Source organism: Mugil cephalus, chromosome 14, assembly GCF_022458985.1.
Source record: "Mugil cephalus isolate CIBA_MC_2020 chromosome 14, CIBA_Mcephalus_1.1, whole genome shotgun sequence".
Taxonomy (NCBI): domain Eukaryota; kingdom Metazoa; phylum Chordata; class Actinopteri; order Mugiliformes; family Mugilidae; genus Mugil; species Mugil cephalus.
Genome location: NC_061783.1, coordinates 17,513,066 through 17,532,605, shown reverse-complemented (window position 1 = coordinate 17,532,605; position 19,540 = coordinate 17,513,066). Strand labels below are relative to the sequence as shown.

Below are 19,540 nucleotides of genomic sequence, written 5' to 3'. Positions count from 1 at the left end.
GTGTGGGCAGAGTAAAGCACATTCATCATAGTGACCGCGCCCACTTTGGGCTTCATTTATGAGGTTCAGAATCCAATGGGTGACATCACAATGGGTTTGTCCATAGTATAAACAGTCAGTGCCAGCCACCCCCAGCGGGACACAGCCTGACACAGGCAAAAAAAAAACAGCTGTTTTAGAGGCACAAGGGAGACCTACACAATATTAGGAAGTGTATCGTCCTGGTGAATATGCTACACCTTAGATTATATGCAGTGCATGATCAATAGTCGAAGGCTGAGAATGAAGGAAATTCCAGATGAGTGGAGGGAAAGAACAATAAGGTGGAGAGGGACTTAGAAAAAGAAAAAGATTATTCACTTGTAAACCGGACCTCTGCTTTTACCCGTTATTATTACACGCACAAAGAGGAGTGGAGCACTAAGCCCTCGCTTAAGCGCACTTCAGCCGCGCGTGTTGCAAAGGAAGCATTGATCATCCCCTCCACCATCTCACATTTCCTCCTATCAGTCTAGGAATCCGAACCAGTAGATTCAAACTGTCTACGGTCTCTCGCTCGTGTTATACCTGCATTAAAGGCTTGGGATATAATCCATCCTCTTATTTCCTCCCTTCACCTTCTAGTTGCCCCTCCAAATTGAGGGGCTCTTTACACTCCCACACACCACATGCATAGCAGCTACACACACACACACACACACACACACACGCCCATCCGTGCATTTTAGTCTGTGCTGCACAAATGGCTTTTTACGGTCTGAAAAAATAAAAAAAATCTCCGCACAGCTACTGAAGTATTTTTCCATTAGCTCGACCACCTCGGAACCATAATGGCCATAAACTTAATCAAGCGCTGGTTCTTTTATGGAGCCATTTTCATAATATGGATAACGGCAACATTCTTCTCCGGCCTCATAAAAAAACCACACTTGCTCTGCGTGGGCTGAGAGGACTCTGACACGGTTAATAAGATGTTTACCTCAAGCTGAACGCCCTGCGAGGCAACCAAACTCCCGACCACGCTCGCATTCCAAACCCGGCGTAATTACAAGCCCGGTTGATTAATTATGTCTCAACAATATGCTGCACTCCAATGCCACAAGGGCTAATTAACGGAATGAGCAAGATGGGTAGGAACAATTATTAGGAGGTTCTGGCTCGCTCTGTGAATTTGGCAGTGACGTTTACCGTCCGAGATAAAGGGACCGGAGGAGAGGCTGGCACCGTTGTGGGAGCAGAACACGGCTCCGGAGCATGCAGATACTGTGATACGGCGCAGCACACGGCTCTGTGTTCAGGGCGCCCGGCTGTGCACCTGACAACACACGCAGCAGAAGCAGCATGTAGCGAAATCCATCTGCCTTATTAAGCGTCCCTGCTTCCCCGTGCATCTTAACTGCAACTCATCTTATCTCTGCAGCCATGGGGAGGGGGGGCCCGGAGTCGGTCCTGCCGCGGGACTCGGATCGTTTCGGCCCATATAAACAATCTGACCTTGACAACGCCGGGAAGATATATGATCTGACCCTGGGATAAGGAAGAAGGGGCACATTCCAGAAGAGGTTCAATTAGCCGAGTGTCCCCGACATCTGACATTGGAGCGCCGATTGCTCGATTTTTGTGAGGGAGACGTGGTTTTCAAATGCTTCACCCCCTATTTATCACATTTGCACGAGGACGGAGCCGGAGTGCACGATCACAACGTGGCCTGCCAGGGTTAATACGCTGGAAAACCTCAGACAAAAGCCTTAACGTGCATTTGCACCGTCTCCAGAATGTGTTTATTCACCGTCTTGGCCACGCTTTTGACAAGATTTGAGCTTCTCTTAATCACCAGGCAGGGTATTACGAGAACCTCCGTGAATGCAAAATCACATTAAGACGAGGGGGTTGCTGTTACAATGAAGTGATTTCATAAATCAGATGGAATCCATGTACAGCTTGTCGTCAAAATCCAACCTCCCTCCCCCGAGAGTCTTTTTTTTTTTCTTATTCCCTGCACATCCTTGATAATGACAACTCTGGCAGCCTTGTTTGCTTCTTTGGGATTCATTAGTACTTAGTGGGATGTGAAAGCAGGTAATTTTCAGCTTTGAGCTATTAGCTAATATATCCTGAATGAAAGGAGAATCCAGACCTGTGAGGAAATTCTTTTCAATGTGAAACTATGATGTAAAATGCAGAAGTAAAATGAGGTAAACGGGACATCGCCACAACTCGGGAGATGCTGATCAGTGGAAATTAGTTTTGTTTAAGAGGACGTCACATTGGACCGATCAGGCATAACATTATGACCACCTTTCTAATATTGTGTAAGTCTCCAAAACAGCTGTGGACATGGGCCTTCTGAGGGTGTCCTGTGGCGGTTTTGTGTGGGGTTGCGTCCACCTGGGGATGGCTGCTTTGTGGGAGTGTCTGGTCTGGTCTGGTCTGGTCTGGTCTAAGTAACATCCATGTGAAAGAATGCCAGGTTCAAAAGTTTCCCAGCAGAACACTGAATTGTCATAAGATGATCAATGTTGTTCATTTCTCCTGTCGGTGGTTTAAATATTGTGGGTCCGTTTGGCAAAATCTCATATTGTATATGTGCCTGGAAAGCACTTTAGCTTGCTAACCCACTGAAGGGATTCAGATTCTGGTGCTGCCAACTGTTTTGCAAGCCGAAACCGGATGACAGACGATCTAGTGGCAACATTATTAAATATTCTAGGCTGGTGGCGGAGCAGTGTGCAACCCGCAGCCCATCTGCCCGGTGGGAGAAGCGGATCGGCTGCCAGGAGACCTCAACCTGCGCCGAAGACTTTCCTCAAAGAGATATATTTATGGTTAATGAGGGAGGACTGGCTGGGGAAAGGAGAGAGAGAAAGAGAGAGAAAAAAAAAAACAACAGGCTACAGCTGCACTCGCAGTTAACCATTTCCCCAAAATGCATCTGTTATAGTTTGACACAGCTGCTGTATTTGACCACAGTCTAAAAAGAAGGGGAAAGAAAGCCTAGCTGTCACACTACCTGTCAGAGAAAGATACTGAGGCTGAGCGGCTGCGGGTGGCAGCAGCAGCAGCAGGTTTATCCAGTTCTGAGCGCAGAGGTCTGCTCAGTCACCCCGAAGCGGTTGCGCACTGAACTGTTGAGCGTCCTGCTCGCCGCCTGTGACACCAGATAGAGGCTCAACAACACCCAACTTCTCCCCCTGCTCCCGATTATGCGATGAAGTTGCAACACACTCGCATGCCATTAAAAAAATAACGTCACGGCAGAGTGTCCCGCCTGCTCCCTCCCCAAAATCCCCCTCGCTGCTCGATATGCGTGTTTCTCCTTTATCATCCAGCATGCACCTCTCTCAGCGAGGGACCCCCGCATCCCCACAGCCTCTCACTCACTCAGGCAGCCCATCACATTTAAAGACTGGTAGTCTCAGAAAATCCAGGGGTGAGCCGAAGCGCCCCTGCTGCTCCCGTGCATCATTCGGCGTAATAAAGGTCCCCCGCTGCCGCCTGTGACCACGAGGGCTGCGTTAAACACTTGTGATTTCCATCCCAGCGTTCGAGCAAGCCCGAGCGACAAAGGTGCGCTGCCGAGCGCCGCGCAGACAATACAATCTGGAGCTACAGCAGCCAGCGCCGCTCTAAGGTTGATGGGCAAAACGCGCCGAGTAGTTTACGGCTATTATGTTTTTGCTTCCATCCGCAGCATGTGCCATCCCCACACAAGTCTTTAGATAATGAGCATGAAAGCGTTTCGTTGTAATTTAAGAGCACGGTCTTGCAGTGGTGATGTATTCCTCCAGAGCAGATATGAGCGAAATAAGAAGAAGAAACAGCCACATACAGGATTTGTTGATGGGGACCTCGGTAGAATCCTCATATTGTTGACCAGAAGCATTTACAGACACCAGAAATCACCCAGCACGATCCCCACTGCGCTCCGACTTCTCCCCGATACGGAGCTCGCTCTTACCGGGTGGCGAACCGCGCTCCTCTTCTCCCCCTCCTCCTCCTCCTCTTCCTCCTCTTTGGTGATTTTCCTTTTCACGCCACGGCCGGACATTTGCGAATCAATCCGAGGTGCAGTCGCAGGTCTCCCCCGTCGGGATGCTCAGTGATGAATGTGCGCGATAAATTGTCCATTTTCCATACCCACAACAGTTCACACACACACGACCCGCCCCCGGGCGGTGGCGATTGGTTCAGAGCTGCCTCCGAGAGCTCGTCGTCTCACCGTAAAGAAAAACACACACACACATCTGGATGCGACCCCGAGCAGCTGGAGCGCTCTGGAAGCACCGAATTACGCGCAGGAATTAAACGGACGCGGAAGGAGCGTTGCGTTTCTCGGGGCTCGTTTAATCTCGTGTTTGCCGTGGCTTTTGTTGTGGATGAAGATAACAGTGTTTGCGGAAAGCATGCGGACACACTCTGTAAACACTGGGCCACATTTAGATCTTGACTTGGTTCGAGGGACAGCTACCCGGGAGGATTTTTTAGTGTTTCAGTAATATTAGGTGGGTCTGTTCTTTGAAAAAAACAAAGAGAGAGTTTTAGGCTTTAAGCCAGAAGCGATAAAAATGGACTGTAACGCATTATTACGCAACACTAAATTACAATTCAGTGACAGGCCTCTTCATTTTTGGCAACAATCAGACACTGTGCGCTCCAGTTATTAAAGAAGCGTGCGTGTGGCCAAACATCCGGTCAGATGCTAATAATCTGTGGTTTTATGATAGCACACGCTATGTAGTTTGCCTAAATGCTACACTATATGTGTTTTCAGACACATTTTTTTTTTTATTCCTATTTATATAAATTACATTGTCACAATTATGAGAAGAGGTCGAAAAAAATATTCTTTATGGGCAGCAGTGTGCGTTTATAAATCTAAATATATACACATATATTTAGACATTCTTGTATCGAACATCTCTTTCAAATGCTCTGTGACCAAATTATCATACATGATAATAACAGTGAGAGAGACAGAGCTCGGGGTGACTGAGCGCCTTGTTTCTGCAGTGAGCCAGAGATTTCTGAAACTCCTGCGCCGCTCTGCGTCCGGGTGAAGGCATTTCATTTCCTCACACCGACTCCCTAGCGGCGGACTAGTAGTGGAGAATATCTTATGTGCGGATCTGTCTCCTGGCTCCAGCGCAGCGCTCAACCAAACCGAGTGTGAAGAGACGCAGGCTGGGGGAAGCGAAACTAATCACTGAGCAACAGCGCACAGGCTTTCTGAGGATTAGTGGCAGCTGTCACTATCCCAGTGTGGCTTTACAGAAAGATTTTAAACTAAGAAAAAAAGGAAAAGAAACGAGACTGAAGTCAAATGTTCTTTTCTTTCTATATCACGTCAGAAGAAATTTTTCAGACAGGCATGGCAAAGGCACGTAGATCCCTGATATGATCATATGATGATTTAATTACAGCTGTTATCGTCTCGCTAAGCCCCGCCCACCTAGCGCTCTGATTGGTTCAATAGCTCTTTAGTTAATTGCTCACATAGGCGGTAGTCTCTAGAACTTGCTCAGACTGTATGAAACTAAAAGCAGCCGGGACAGTTTGGGAACTACAGAGGTAGTTTGGACAGTGGGCGTCTCTGAGCGTCCATTGACGAGTAAGTTGCGTTTCAGTTTGCAAATATTCAGTGATACAGTATAAAAGTGAATATGTATGTAATCTCAGTACAAATGTCTAGTTTCCTATTTTTTTTTATCACTGTGTCATAATATTGAGCTGTATTGTACTGTTCATTGTGGACCCAGTTTCCGTGGCTGCTGTTGTGTACAAAATACTTCAGGTGTAATTTATGTCCATATACAGAATGCATTTAATTGTAATGGGCGAAGTTCTGATCAAATTTCAGCGAAGACAAACCCATCTCAAGTGCATCAATATTGACATCCCACAGTGATTACGCTAACAAGCCACATACAGTACAATCTGTACAATCTGACTCTATCTGTACAGTTATGTGGTATATTTATCTTTAATCAAACTATTTCTAATACTATTATTATTAGTAGTGGAATTAGTATTCTGTTATACTGCATTGTGCTTGGCTAGTGACAGTCGAGTCCTATAAAATATTCGTTTCGACTTTGAGGAAAACGTCTGTTAAATCTAAATCTGAAATTTCCGTATGTTCCCTGAATGCAGCATCAAGCTCCTCCCAACCCAGAAGTAAAAGCGCGTTCGATAAAATTTCTCTAATCCCCGATTTTTTCCTGCCAGGCCGCGTTTTCGCCATCTCTCCGTTCCCTTTGCCTGCGCTCGTGTACGCGTAGTAAAACGAGCCGGTTGCCTGATAAACCAAACTCGGGACACATAAACCCAGACAACGTTACCTTGCATCGATTACAAAAGGTGGTGTGGGTACCGCTGCCAGGGGGTCGTCTCGCCGTAGTCCCGTGTTCGTTCGAGGAAAGGTACAGTCAAACATGCGGGGCAATATTTTAAAAGTTCTGTGGTTGGTTTCGTGCCAGTCTGCTGCTGGGTAAGCGAGAACCTCACATTGTTATGAAACTGCCTACACGGCGTATTATTTAACTGCGTATTGTGTAACGATTAACTCAAATTCTTCACACCAGGAACGTCTTCTCGCGTTATGCAAGTCATTAGTTAAGTTTTTAATGTATTTATTTATTTATTCATTCATCACCATGTGTCATTGTTGGGTTGGCAGGAATGGTCGGCATTTGTATTTGAGATAAATATCATACGGGCTGACTTGCAGACTAAAAAAATGCAGCTTTGCGACATTTTACCCTGACTGACGTCTCTGTGATTCAGGTGTTGGATACTTTAGATTCCAGTGACGTCATTTGTTTTTCTTTGGCAAAAAACTGCACGTGCAAATCCTTCCGCAGCTCAAATAAATGAAAGGGCAGAGTGAACGAAAGAGGAGTTGTGGAATATCACGACATTGGTTTGATTGCTTTTGGGAAGTTTATGACAAAACTTCCCAAAAAAAAAAAAAAAAAAAAAAAAAACAGCCATCTCTGGGGCCTCCTTTCACATTTTTTTTTTTCGCCACACAGGGCCCCAAACCATTGTTTCATTCGCCTGCGTCCTGACAGTGTGCCCTAGCTAGCTTCTACTTTGCTCTAGTTTTATTTATTTATTTTTTAATTGTCTGTCTTTATTGGAAGCGGTTTCGCAGGCATCAACGTGACAGAAAGGACTTTAATCCTTCCTAATTTTTTTTCGCCCACTCTTTTCATCCCTCCCACAATCCCACCCCGCTTGAAACCGCAGCACTGGCACGTGAGCAGAGCACACACAGCAAGCGCACAAATAAGGAAAAATGTCGAAACAACCAAGCAAACGGAACAAAAAAAAAAAGGTTCTCTTTCACCAACACACCATGACGGTGTGGAGGTTGAGGGTGTTTCCTGGCTGACAGGGTGGCAAAGGCAAGAACAGTCCGCACGACTTGGCTCAAGTTTTCTAACCCCGTAAGCACCTCTCTAAACGCTCGTCCCCCCCCCATCTTAACGTTCGTGTGCGTTTACTGCACCGCACAGCTGTCGTATATGTGTTTATGTGCGAGGACGTGCGCATCATGTGTTCTCGCCCTCCCTGCCTCCGACCGCAGACGTGGACGCCATTCACTCCATTCTCCACGTTCTCTTCCTCTGCCTCTCTGCTCTTCGCTCTCTGCTCCTCCAGTTGGGGTCAGGCAAACATGACCAGCATGCTGGCGCCGCAGGCGGACCGGTTCATGGGCCTCGGGGAGTGGGAGGAACGCTGGCAGGAGGGCAAAATCGGCTTCCATCTTCCGCAAGTGCACATGTAAGGAGAGGACTGTTATCTACCTGTTTGTCTGTGGAAAATCGACTTATTTATACGGCAAATAGAGACCACACACCAGGCTTCAGTCCAGACACTGCAGCGTTTTTCATAAAGCTGAGATGTTCACTCAGAGTAATTCAACCCCAGCTATCTGAAACACACACCCAGGAACGTGTTAATCTCTTACTGGAGTGATCTAGTGTTTTTCTTTTCCCCTCGTAGGATGCTGGAGAGCAACATTGATAAAGTTCTCAACGGACGAACAGGTGTTCGCTTCTTCTTCCCGCTCTGTGGGAAAGCCGTGGATATGAAGTGGTATTCAAAACCTCTCCAAGTCCAATAAAACACGCCAGCTACTGCTGACCCTATAATAACATATAACAACTTTACCCCCCCCCCCTCCCCTCCTGCTGTGTGACTCTCAGGTTGGCGGACATGGGCCATTCAGTGGTCGGGGTGGAGATATCGGAGAAGGCTATTCGAGCTTTCTTTGAGGAGAACAACATGACGTACAGTGAGGAGCCCGTGCCGGAGATGCCTGGAGCAAAGGTTTACAGGGTAGGTGAAGTATGTTAAATGTGTGTTAACACTGAGGGATCACCGCGTGTTTGATAGTTTTTACCTGGATCCATGTCTTTGCCATCCTGTCTATATGTTTTTGGACATTTTTAGGTGTTTTCCGAAACTTATTTAAGTCACAGTTATAATGAACATAGTCTTAAAGTGCACAATCTAAGCTTTAATTTGGGAGGTTATTAAAGAAGTATATAATTTTTATGCACAGTCCCTTATTTCCAAGGGCTCACTTTTAATACATTTAGTTCAGCATCTCTCAATTCGGCCCAAAGTCTGGATTCTATGGACGTCGACAAAGAATTGTTCTCCTCCTCGTGCTGCTTTGCCAGGTCTTCAGTGCAGCTGTTACTTATTGTTTGCCAGAAGCTGTTTCTGCTTTTAGTGTTGTCTTCAGCAAATGATATGTGATGAAAAAAACTCCTTTGCTGTTGCTTTCACGGTGTGTTCTTGGTCGTCTGTCCTTGCACCGCCCATTCATCTTTGGTTCATCTGGCTGAATGTGTGCAGACACTACATCCTTATCCACTTCAGAATGAACATTAGTGACCTTGTGCCATTTGAAGTCATGCATCACACTGCTCCAAAGATCTTTTACGTATGACGTTGCATGGTTTACATCACAAGTCCCACTCTTATGGGTGATTTGAGGTCTAATCTTGAGGTTTATGAAGGGTTTACACCTTGACACCAACTCTTTTAGTTAGTCCCATCTCTACAGGAGTCTTGGGTGATGTTGTGCCTACCTCCCAGAGAGTGTTCTTCATGGGGCTGGATACTGCCTGGAGAGAGTAATGAGATCTTCCCGTCCTCGTGCCTTTTCATGTTGCTGAGCTCACCAGTGCGTGTGCGCCATACTCTGGCTTATGCAGCTTTAGGAAGGCCTGTTTCACTTCAATTTTCATTTCGTGGGGTTCCAGCAACACTTTCCAAACACAACTGCCACACTTGGAAACAGCGTGTACCCGAAGAAATATTTCCCATCTGTCCAAAAAGAAAATAGCTTTTGATTTAATCGTCCAATTACCTTTGAACCCTTGAAAAAGAGGGATACGTTTTAAAGAAACTTTCTCTTCCTAAACTCCCTCCTCTACTTTGGATTTGACTACACTTAAATTAAATTCGCCCACACACACCCACCTAGGACCTCTGTGCCGTATTGCTGTGTAATATTACCCAGTAATTACACTGTGCAATATGTTTATCTTTTTCTTATCTGATGCAAATCTGAATGACAAATAAAGTCTGAGTCTAAAGCTGTGAGGCTGCACTTTAAGACGTCCAGCAACACGTGGACCTAACTGCGAGAACATTACAGCATTTGCTCAAACTGCAATGACGGTATAAAATAATGTGTAATGTCACACTCTCTTTGTACCACAGAGCTCAGAGAAAAACATCTCCCTGTATCAGAGCGACCTGTACAACTTTTCCAGGTGAGGAACATGGCAGGTGCTTTTCTTAATGCCTCTTAGAGGTTGAGTCGCTTTTATCAAATGATATTTTTTTCCTCAATTTCACAGTTCCATCGAGGGCCAGTTCGGAGCGATTTGGGACAGGGGCTCTCTGGTGGCCATCAACCCAAGAGACAGAGAAAAGTAAGATGAGATCAAACTCTCTTATACTTACCTGAGAAAACAGTGTGTTCCATGTCTCCATCTTCTTATTTGATTTATCTTTCAGGTATGCGGCTCTCATCATTTCTCTGATGGCCAAAGACTGCAGATACCTTCTGGACACTTTGATTTACAATCCTGAATTGTATACAGGTACTTTTCTACATTGTGCGTTGGGATATTTATACATATGCATAGACGTCTCTGGTCTTTAATCTGCCTGGAAGAGGCCAATGAGTTTGGTGAAATGTAAAAGCTCTTTGTGTCTGTGTTTGTCTCATAGGACCTCCCTTTTTTGTGCCGGATGAGCAACTGCACAGCCTGTTCGGTGAGTATTATTAAAATCAATTATGGCTTCAGTTTTTTGTGCGTGTGATTCTGGTATTTTCTAGCCAAAATGTATCATAAATAAATGACAGGATGACACGCGAGGGATCTGTGGATGCTTGTTAGATCTGTAGATTATATTTATTCATTTTTTTAAAACTGTGTTTTTCTTGTTTTCTTCAGGAAAAAGCTGCGATATTGAGGAACTGCTTTCAGTGGACGCTATGACCGACAGACAGCGAAGCTGGGGGCTGGACTCTTTAAAAGAAAACGTGTACCTCCTCACTACAAAGAGCAGTTAACAACTAGCTCTGGAGTCTGGAGACTGTAGGAAATTTTTAACTCGTGAATTTTCATAAAGAATTTAAATAAAAGCAAAAACAAATCATGTTTCTAAGCAAGATCGTTGTGTGTTATTTTTGTTTGTTGTTGTTTTGTGTGTTGGTTCCCCTCCAGCTGCAGATTTCTACAGTAACCACAGTAACTGTGGAGCTGATGAAACCACTCGCCTACTCAAGTTGTGTTGTTTTATACTGGCAAAAACCACACAATCTAAACTCTTTCTTTCGGAAGTCTCTAGCATCAAACGTTAACTGTGCGGTTAAATAATCATCAGCTCAGCCTCACAAACACTTGGCCTTTAACATATATCCGCAAAACTGATGACATATTAAAGTGACTTTTGCTTCAGCAGTAAGTTAATACATCAGTGTCAATGTCAGCCTGTCCAGACTGAATATGATTTATTGACACGTGCTCACACATACAAAGAATTTGTGTTTGGTGTAATAAGTATAGAAACAACTTAAAAAATACAGTAGGCCTATATAAAAACTACAGTTTTAAATAGCAATGTTTCAGAATAAGTATTGATATTGTTTTTAAGTATTTACACTGAACACTGCATGCAATAAGTTTTTAAAAGTAGACGTGCTGCAATCCAGAATTCGCTTGTTCATTTTGCACTATGGTTAAAAGTTAATGTTTTAATAAAATATAAATATTTCAGTATTTTTGACCTACAAGCATGAAATTTGTCGAAGTATTAAGCAGTACCATTGCGTGTATAAACTAATAATGAATAATAAGCTAATAATAACTAATACATACATAGTGTAAATAACTTGCTTCCGTGTTGGGACCTACTTCTTCCCCATTGGCTGTTGCCTGGATACGGTAACTAACGCTGCGTAAAGCGGAAGTAGCATAACTTCGGTCAAACTAAGTTTTGTTTGCAGAAATGACAAAATACCCAAAGGACATAAAAAATGTAAGTTGTTACACAATGAGAGACGACTTTGTAAAAGAAAAGTTTGAAGATGATGTGACAATAAGCCTTTACAGTTTTTTTTAACCGCAAATATGACTAGTATCGTTATTTGTGTTACTTCTGTAACCGGTCAAAATGTCCGTCACCGTAAGTTTTTACACTTTGAAAGTATAACTAACATTAAATGAGTGCCTTTCAGGTGAGTGCTCTGCCTTCAGGTCGCTGGGTGTGGAATAATGAATCCCAGACTGTGGAGTTTGTCAGGTGAGTGGAAAAATAGCCGCTGTGCACTTGGAAGTAACAGTTAACAGTTGCACAAGAGACGTTGTTAAGATATAATATATTTAACAGATTCTTCCTTTACAGATCTTGTCCAACAGAGGAAGGTGTTTTGGGGAAAAAAAATCAAACCTATGTCGATATTAACGAGCTTCAGCAGCGAGCGCAGTGGTAGGCCGGAGTCTGTTGAACTTGCCTAAGCTTTGTTTGTGGTAACCCTAGAAACACATTCGTTATTTTTTTTTTTTTCATCTTCATTTATTTATTTATATTTTAAAAGCAACCCTTTCCACGTTATTTTCCTTAACCTTTCACATCAACCTACACATGTCCTTTACCGTTGTCTCCTCAGGTTGGCTGAGGTCTGCACTCTGAACCACAGGGGGCGCCAAAGCACCATAAAGAATCTGAGGCCGGCTCACCTGAATGAATACAGGTCGTCTGTGATGAGCAGGCAGGGGGACCGAGTCACCATTGATGATGTTAAACGCAAGTTTTTAGAGTTTTATTTTTACCAAAATTTATATAATTAATTTGCATTTTTGAGTATTTGCACACAGAAGTGAAATAATGTGGATTTAGCTCACTGACGCATCTCTCTGTGCAATGTGTGGTCTATTTTATTTCTTATAATGGTTGCTTTTCAACTTTCTCTGCAAATATCGATATGAAATAACACTAAACATTGCCCTTCGGGAATGAGAGCCGGTCTTTGATCCTGTTCTCACAGAGCTTTCTGTGTTGTAGAGGTGGCTGTCAGTTTGCTGCAGGAGAATTATTTGCTTCCCATCCCATACTGCTTTCTGGATGTACTGAGGTAACGGCCACACGTGACGTGAATACACACAGTTTCCTTTGCTGGTATATCAAATGAAAACATCTTACACACGTTACAATGACTTTCCTTTCTGTGTCTAGGTGTAAAGAACTTGATGAAGTCCTGACTGCGCTTCTACTTTACCTGTCCTTCTTCTTTGAACACAAGTCTCTGGAGAACAAAACTGCATCTTCAGGGTTGTAAGTATGCGGGCTGGTGATTGTTGTCTTCTCCTGTGTTTTTTTTTTTACAGTCACTGCCTGTGTTTCTTTCAGTTTCCTTTATTTGCCCATGTTCGTGGCCTGTGTTCTGTCATGCTCTGTACGCTTTAATGTTGTCACCCGTTTTTTTAACCTACACATCAGTGTGGACATCATCACGGAGCACAAGATGATGGCAGAGACTTCGGCCAAAAAGGAGATCGCTCAAAAGAAGCTGGCTGTTTGCTACTTCAGCCTATTGATGGATCTGGGGAGGGAACAGCGGCCAACGTATCAAAAGTAAGTAGGTGGTGGAGAAAGCGCTCTTCTTATTCTCACCTTACCAGAATTTTACACTTATTAGGATTTATTTGTTTCTTTTGGGATCTAGGTTGTTTTTATTATATGCATGCTTTTAAATGTTTGATCATCTTATTGGATTGAGGCGCAAATATCATCACTCATATTTTCATCTAGCCCAGTATGACATATTTTAGGAACCATCTAACCTTCATAACTATTCTTATATAGATTTGCTACATTGTAATTTTTACCTTTAAAAAACTCATCAAAACCAAACTAGGACTGTGGCTTTTTTCCCCCCAATCACTTTTATTAAAATCAGATTAAGAAGAGATCCATGTACATGAATAACAATTCATTTCAGTCTACATACATGTGCAGGAGTATTGTTTTATTATATATGTTAAAAAAAAGCATCAACAACAACCAAAGAGCCAAACAAGTTTGTCCTTTGCATGTTTAAAAAGGAGCAGAGGAAATAGAAACTAGTCCCACCCCTTCAGCCTACACAAGTAATGAATAATTAACCCACTTCCAAATAATAATAATAATGATAATAATAATAATAATAATAATAATAAGAAGAAGAAGAAGACTAATAACAAGAAGAATACTCCCAACATTAACAAAATAAACCAACTACTAATACTACAGTAAAACCAACAGTCGTCAACATAACAATGAAGAAAGAAAGAAAGAATAAAAGAAACTATGTCAACCTTTATAATCTTCAATCAGTTTCATCCTTGTACTTTTTAAAAATCGTGTTTTCATACTTTTTCTTAAACTGCTCTATACTTGGACATTGTTTCAGTTCATCACTCATACACTTCCAAGATGTATGAGTCATTTGTCCTTTTCCGCGTTCTGTATTCGTGAAGCTTTCACCTCCTCCGCCACATCTACGATACTTTGCTGCTGTACTCTGACAGCACAAATGTCCTTGGTGAGTGAATCTAGGGATTTCCTTCGATGTCATCCACCTCATCATTCGTAGTTTGCTTCTTTGGCCCCATGATCAGGTGGGTCAGCTGTTAGCCTCGCATCCGACTAGCTCTGTCACAGAATTTTATTAGTCCGTTGTTCTAGTTCTGAGTTGTAACCTGGATTCCTAGAGGCCAAACCAGTGTCTGTATTCAATAATCAACGATCAAAAAAAGAAACCAAAAATGTCCAAAGCCAAGTACTAAACTCACAAACTAACTCTGAATGGTTAAACATGAAGCAGAAAGTCTTTTTAGGAGCTTTTGAATGAAGCGACGGCCTCACATCCCTCAGCCTTCTGTCCTCTAACCTGGAAGCATTTTTTTTATTAGCTGAAGTTTTTGTGACTCTTATTATTGTTTTTATTTCTTTATTTTTTCTATATTTTCTGAATATGTGTATCTCCAGGCGCCAGGTGTCCTCAGACAGAACTGAATGGCTACTGCATGCGGTATGTGCTAATCACAACACTCCGGCACACATACATTCATCACCGTAATTTTTAATATTATCAAGAATGTTAGCCACTGATTAATATAAATCCTAATCTGTGCTACTGCGAATCACTGAATCCTGTAACGGACCTGACATTCTTTCCTCGCGGAGGCAGCACATGGAAACATTTGAAACTGCGCTGCCTCATCTGCGCACAAAAACAGACCCTTCCTCTGGTGGGAGCGGGAGCGGAGGCCACTTCGCCGCGAACAGATCGACATTGAGCGCCGGTTACGCCTGGTGGCCTGAATGAATTAGTCAGTGGAAGGAGATGTTGATTCAACGCAGGTGCTTTGCTTAGACAGGCTCTCTCCAGTATTTAGCCAGGTGGCTGGAAGGGGAGAGAAAAATCACACTAACAGCGGCGATCCATTGCCTTCTCCGCGTGTGACCTTTTTTGGACAGAAATAGCTGCCGCGACCTTTCAGAAACACAGAGGAATAAGTGGCCACCTGGGCCCGTGCTCGGAACGTGGAATGGTGAGAGCAGGACTAAGTAGATGAATGTCCAAACAAATGACTTCAAGGAAAGGACTGACGCAAAGATAAATGCGCATCGTTTTTTGTCTCTCTCGTCTGGATTTTCTGTGTTTCTTTTCTGAACCGGTGGCACAAGACACATTTTGACGCTAGCTGTAAACACATACTTAAAGCTGGACACTTGTGATCAGATCACTCAGGACTCCTGTTGATGACCCGATCTGATTCTGATTGGCTCTCGTTTCCAGTGCTTGTACAGCTTCTTCTGCTACGCGGCGTGGGTGACGTTCGGCAGGAAGGACCTGAGGGACGTCCAGCAGGAGGTGGGCCGGCTTTTATACTCTGACGCCTTCAACGCGGCGGTGAGGAGCGCGACCGAGGGAGACGCGAGAACAATGGGGGCTGCTGACCACCGGGAGACGGGAAATAAAAATGCTTTCAGGCAGAGGTGCATTAAAGTAGGATAAAGGCCGTGCTCTGGTAATGAGGCGTTTAAATGCACGAAGCATTCAATTTTAACACCTGTTTCAACACCAAGGACGACATATTTACTGCCTGTGAAGAGGTTCTTTCTTGTATCTAGTGCTCTGAATATTAGCAGCACTTGAAAAATCAATTACCAAACCGGTTTTTGAAATTTGTTTTGTTGTTGTACAGCCAGCAGGAGCACAACTTTCAATAATTCTGTCACCCCACCATTCATATGATGCACCGCGCTGAACTAAAAGGCCACCAAATGGAGAATAAACACCACCTACTAGCAGTTGTGCAACACGAGTAGATAGGATGAATCGATGGTGAGATTGAATTGATCAGGAATGTCTGTAAAATCTTGTCTCTGCAAAGTGAAAAAACCATAATACCTTTTACTTTACATCACCGTGGCAACAACATCAACGCAGCGTCGCTCCTTTAACATTTTCCAACCTCAAAACAAAAGCTACCGCTCGTGTTTTTATTTAAACCCTCAGTAAGTGCAACCAGTCTTACACTATTTTCGAATCACACCGTGTTGCAGCAAACGGCTCCAGAGCTCAGGGAGCGGAGCCGTTGCACTTGACGGATGCCGCGTCAGGCCTCGCAACTGAAATATGATTGATGCGGGCAGATTTGTGGCCCTGCCTGATAGGAGAGACTGTCTGACAGCCTGTTTTATGTTGCTCAGTCGCGTCTGACACGAGATTGGCAGTTGTGTAAGCTGTCAGAGGCCCGGCGCTCTCTCCCGCTGTCAGGCTGAGGCCAAACAATCAAAAGCTGGGCTCGCAGCGAAGCTCTCCTCCTGAGTGTGAATGTACATAACATAAACACACACATTAAAAAAGAAAAAGAAAAAAAAAAAAGAGCGTGCATTAAAAAATCCATTAGAACATATACACTACCGGGCAAAAGTTTGGACACGCCTTCTCATTCAGTTCCAAACTTTTGACTGGTAGTGTATATCTTCTATATTTTTATTTGGTCTGGAACTGCACCTGGACGTTGAAGGTTCGACTACAGCAGCCTTCCTGATGAATTAGCTCTCGATATTTAGCTTTCCACTATAAATACGTATGACAAAACGGAATATGCGCGGAATGTCGCCCTCTCAGACGGTTTACACAGCTGTTGTCACGGATGGATTTTTATATAAGCAGACATTTGTTAATAAAACATTCGGTTAATTTTTACGGCGAAGGCGATGTCATCGGTTTGACGCTCGTCCCGCAGGCGTCGGAGAGAGAAAATGTATTTTCTGGCCTTGTTTCTCATCCTGACCGTTTTTTCCAGAGCGTCCCGGGGGCGCCCGGCCCTCGGCAGCGCCGTTAATCAGCGCTCCCCTCTGATGGTGTCTCTGCTGCCCTCGCCCAAAGAACGCTCGCCCCATCTGTTCCCGGGCGCCCGGGCGGGAAGTCGGAGCCCGCCGGAGGCCCAGCGCCGCGACGCCGAGGCCCTGGCGGAGCGGCTCCACCGGCAGCTGGCCGGCGTCAGGTGGCGTAAAACATTACACGACGCGCAGGTCTCGGGGGGGGGGGGGTTTAGTGTGGTCACGTCCGTGATGTGTCTGTTTTACCAGCGCCACGGTTTCTGCCCTGCGTCAAGTAGCTGTTGGCGCCACCTTCTCGCTCATCACGTTGTGTTTTCTGCATTTTCGCCGTGGTTTGATCCACCGGCTCGTAAACAAAATATCTTGGTTGTTATCTCACTAATGACCTTCCTCACAGGAAGCTGCCGCAGCTTCCAGTGGTTTTATTATGTATACAAGAGAATCTGCCATCTGCTGTCTCTGCGCGGCAGAAAAATTCAGATCATGGCTTAAAGCTGCCCAAAAAATGAAATGTGGTCTGGTTATACCAGTTGGCTGTAATGAGCATTTTAAAACTATGATCTATTTTACATGATATTATTGTCACATTATCCTCAGTGTAGTACGTTTTAATGTTTTTTGCATGCCATCCTATAGCTTTTACACCATATACACAAAAATGCTTATATTAATATAACTTACTGACATTTAAATGCACATCAAACATAAAAAAATCCATCTAATTCAGTAGTTCTCATCCTTTTTGCTGCATATTTTTGATCTGGTACGAGTGGCTCTGTATGGCAGCATTAAGCTAATCTATTATTATTTATCTCTCGTTTTATTGAATCAGTTTTGGGATTCTGGGCGAGCCGCTGGTTCAGTTCAGCCGCAGCACCCTGATGCCCCGCGGAGAAGAGAGCAGCAACACAGGCGAGGATGAGGACGGCGAAGAAGGCGGTGACGTTAAGGGCAAAAGCGCGGAGCCTTCTGGAATCAAGTACGTTCAAGCTAGCAAGTCGTCCTTCGTCGGAACCAAGTCAAAAGGTCTGGCCAGATACGCGAGCGCCGCCCACACGAACGCTAAAAGCTCTGCAGCTTCCACTGACCTCACATCCTAAATGTACACATGTGAAACTGGAAGAAAGTCTTGTGTGGTCAGAAACCAAGAGAAAGGATTCACGTAACTTCTGGGTTTTGGTAAATGATGTTCTACTTATACAGTGGCTTTCAGCCTGGTGGTGCTTCTACAACAATGAGGGATCTATTCATTTGTTAAAATTAAAGGCGCCTCTGCATATAAACCTGTGTGGTATTTGCCAGCGGGAGGTGCTGTTGAATAAAATATAATAAAATCCTTAACAACTCTGAAGGCCTCCACTTTGTCCACAGTGTATGTATGCATAATTCACCTTGGACACTATTGGCTTAAAAAAAAAAAAAAAAAAAAAAATGCATTTTTCATATCGGGTTTGTCATCCTGACTGGTGTTCTCCTTTATTCAGACCGCTGAAGGTTTTCCGTTAGACGTCTGTGTCACATTTTGTCCTTGTGCGGCCTCGCACCAGCCCGACGGTGACGTGAACCGGTGCCACACACACACACGCTCACACACACACACACACACACACACATGCTCACACACTCTCACTCCAGCCAGGCTCGGTAGCAGAAGGGGCTTTGCCTCCGCCCTAATTGGCTGTGTAATCTGGGACACCAGGAGCAGAGTTAAGCCCTCTGAGGAGGAGGTCTGGGGAGCGTGCGCATTAGGATGGGGGATGGGAGAACGAGATATATTTTAAATTAGTTTCAAAAAATTTGAAGTGCTCTCGATTTAAACGCAAGCCGCTTCGCACTCAAAACAATCAAGTCAAGTGCTCTGTTTTGACCGAGTCTGGGACATGCAGTTTCTTGCTTGTTAGCCCTCTCTGACACAAATGAAAGCCATCTAATAAGGATGAGGAAAGAATGTACAGTTCTCTTCTTCCCCTGCTGTCTCGTCTTTGTCCCCCGACGGTTACTTTCACTTTCTCTCCGTGTCTCCTCCCCTGTCCTCCTTGCCTCCAGTGCCCTGTGACTGATGCCAGGCCGGTCGTCAGACGCTTGACAGAGTGAGACCTGCCTTATCGGTTAACGGGTCCCTCTTTCTGCCCGGGCTGAATAAATAATCGAGGAGGCGCTACACGGGCCGTGGAGCAGAGGCCGCCATCTGTAATTGACAGAAGCGAGCTAGAAGAAAATGTTTAATCGGTTGAGGGAATGTGCTGATTAACCTTCTTGTTTAGAGAAAGAAGGAAGACGAATACCAGCCTCAAGCCTGTTCGGTACCTAGCTTAGCTTAGCATAAAGACCAGACTCTATCAACACTTAGAAAGCTCAAAAATGAACTGTTTGCTGTTTGACAGATTCCTACTGCTGAGCTAACTACTGCATAAGCTAACAGCTTCATATTTATCACGCAAGCATGAAGGTTGTATCTTGAAGTAGGACTGTATGCGTTTCTCGTCATTTGGAAGCTAAACTTTAATTCCAGTAAGATCACACTTGGCTGCTCTTTTATCTGATGTCTCCGCGTGTTTTTTTTGTCCCTGAAACGGCTTCGTGAAAATGCCTGCTTTGGAAACATGTA

The 19,540-nt window shown here is 44.3% G+C and overlaps 3 protein-coding genes across 9 annotated transcripts in view; 2 read left to right on the top strand and 1 right to left on the bottom strand.

Annotated features, from left to right (window-relative positions):
• The window catches only part of LOC125019586 (exostosin-1c), an 83,810-nt gene extending 79,309 nt beyond the window's left edge, over nt 1–4,501 (bottom strand). The window contains exon 1 of one of the 3 annotated variants that reach the window (XM_047604435.1): nt 3,959–4,501. The gene's annotated coding sequence lies outside the window, so the exon portion shown is untranslated. Of the gene's footprint in view, nt 1–3,010; nt 3,257–3,829; nt 3,934–3,958 lie in introns of those variants that run through there. The other 2 variants (XM_047604436.1, XM_047604438.1) reach the window with 2 other exon arrangements.
• A 1,004-nt stretch (nt 4,502–5,505) lies between these two features.
• Nucleotides 5,506–10,702, top strand: LOC125019587 (probable thiopurine S-methyltransferase). 4 transcript variants are annotated; one of them, XM_047604441.1, is made up of 9 exons: nt 5,506–5,608; nt 7,663–7,785; nt 8,008–8,100; nt 8,211–8,343; nt 9,742–9,794; nt 9,882–9,956; nt 10,042–10,127; nt 10,258–10,302; nt 10,485–10,702. In XM_047604441.1, the coding sequence occupies exons 2-9, from the start codon at nt 7,679–7,681 to the stop codon at nt 10,601–10,603; spliced, it is 711 nt and encodes a 236-aa protein (XP_047460397.1). In that variant the 5' UTR covers nt 5,506–5,608; nt 7,663–7,678; the 3' UTR covers nt 10,604–10,702. The 4 variants fall into 4 exon arrangements, with proteins under 4 accessions (XP_047460397.1, XP_047460398.1, XP_047460395.1 ...); XM_047604442.1 differs by having other exon boundaries at nt 5,541–5,605; nt 7,660–7,785; XM_047604439.1 differs by lacking the exon at nt 5,506–5,608 and adding an exon at nt 6,073–6,487.
• A 766-nt stretch (nt 10,703–11,468) lies between these two features.
• On the top strand, nt 11,469–18,278 carry LOC125020201 (protein phosphatase 1 regulatory subunit 36). Of its 2 annotated transcripts, XM_047605509.1 has the most exons (11): nt 11,469–11,571; nt 11,771–11,835; nt 11,938–12,021; nt 12,203–12,339; nt 12,598–12,667; nt 12,769–12,867; nt 13,033–13,167; nt 14,563–14,605; nt 15,377–15,576; nt 16,896–17,096; nt 17,765–18,278. In XM_047605509.1, the coding sequence occupies exons 1-11, from the start codon at nt 11,542–11,544 to the stop codon at nt 18,030–18,032; spliced, it is 1,332 nt and encodes a 443-aa protein (XP_047461465.1). In that variant the 5' UTR covers nt 11,469–11,541; the 3' UTR covers nt 18,033–18,278. The 2 variants fall into 2 exon arrangements, with proteins under 2 accessions (XP_047461465.1, XP_047461466.1); XM_047605510.1 differs by lacking the exon at nt 16,896–17,096.
• Nucleotides 18,279–19,540: the final 1,262 nt, after the last annotated feature.

Coding starts and splice junctions, on each gene's coding strand:
- LOC125020201 (XM_047605509.1), top strand. CDS start 11,542: ATGACAAAATACCCAAAGGACATAAAAAAT. Junction 11,572..11,770: donor ACCCAAAGGACATAAAAAAT/GTAAGTTGTTAC, acceptor AGTGCCTTTCAG/GTGAGTGCTCTGCCTTCAGG. Junction 15,577..16,895: donor AAAAATGCTTTCAGGCAGAG/GTGCATTAAAGT, acceptor CGTTTTTTCCAG/AGCGTCCCGGGGGCGCCCGG.
- LOC125019587 (XM_047604439.1), top strand. CDS start 6,432: ATGCGGGGCAATATTTTAAAAGTTCTGTGGTTGGTTTCGTGCCAGTCT. Junction 6,488..7,662: donor TCGTGCCAGTCTGCTGCTGG/GTAAGCGAGAAC, acceptor CTGCTCCTCCAG/TTGGGGTCAGGCAAACATGA. Junction 7,786..8,007: donor CATCTTCCGCAAGTGCACAT/GTAAGGAGAGGA, acceptor TTCCCCTCGTAG/GATGCTGGAGAGCAACATTG.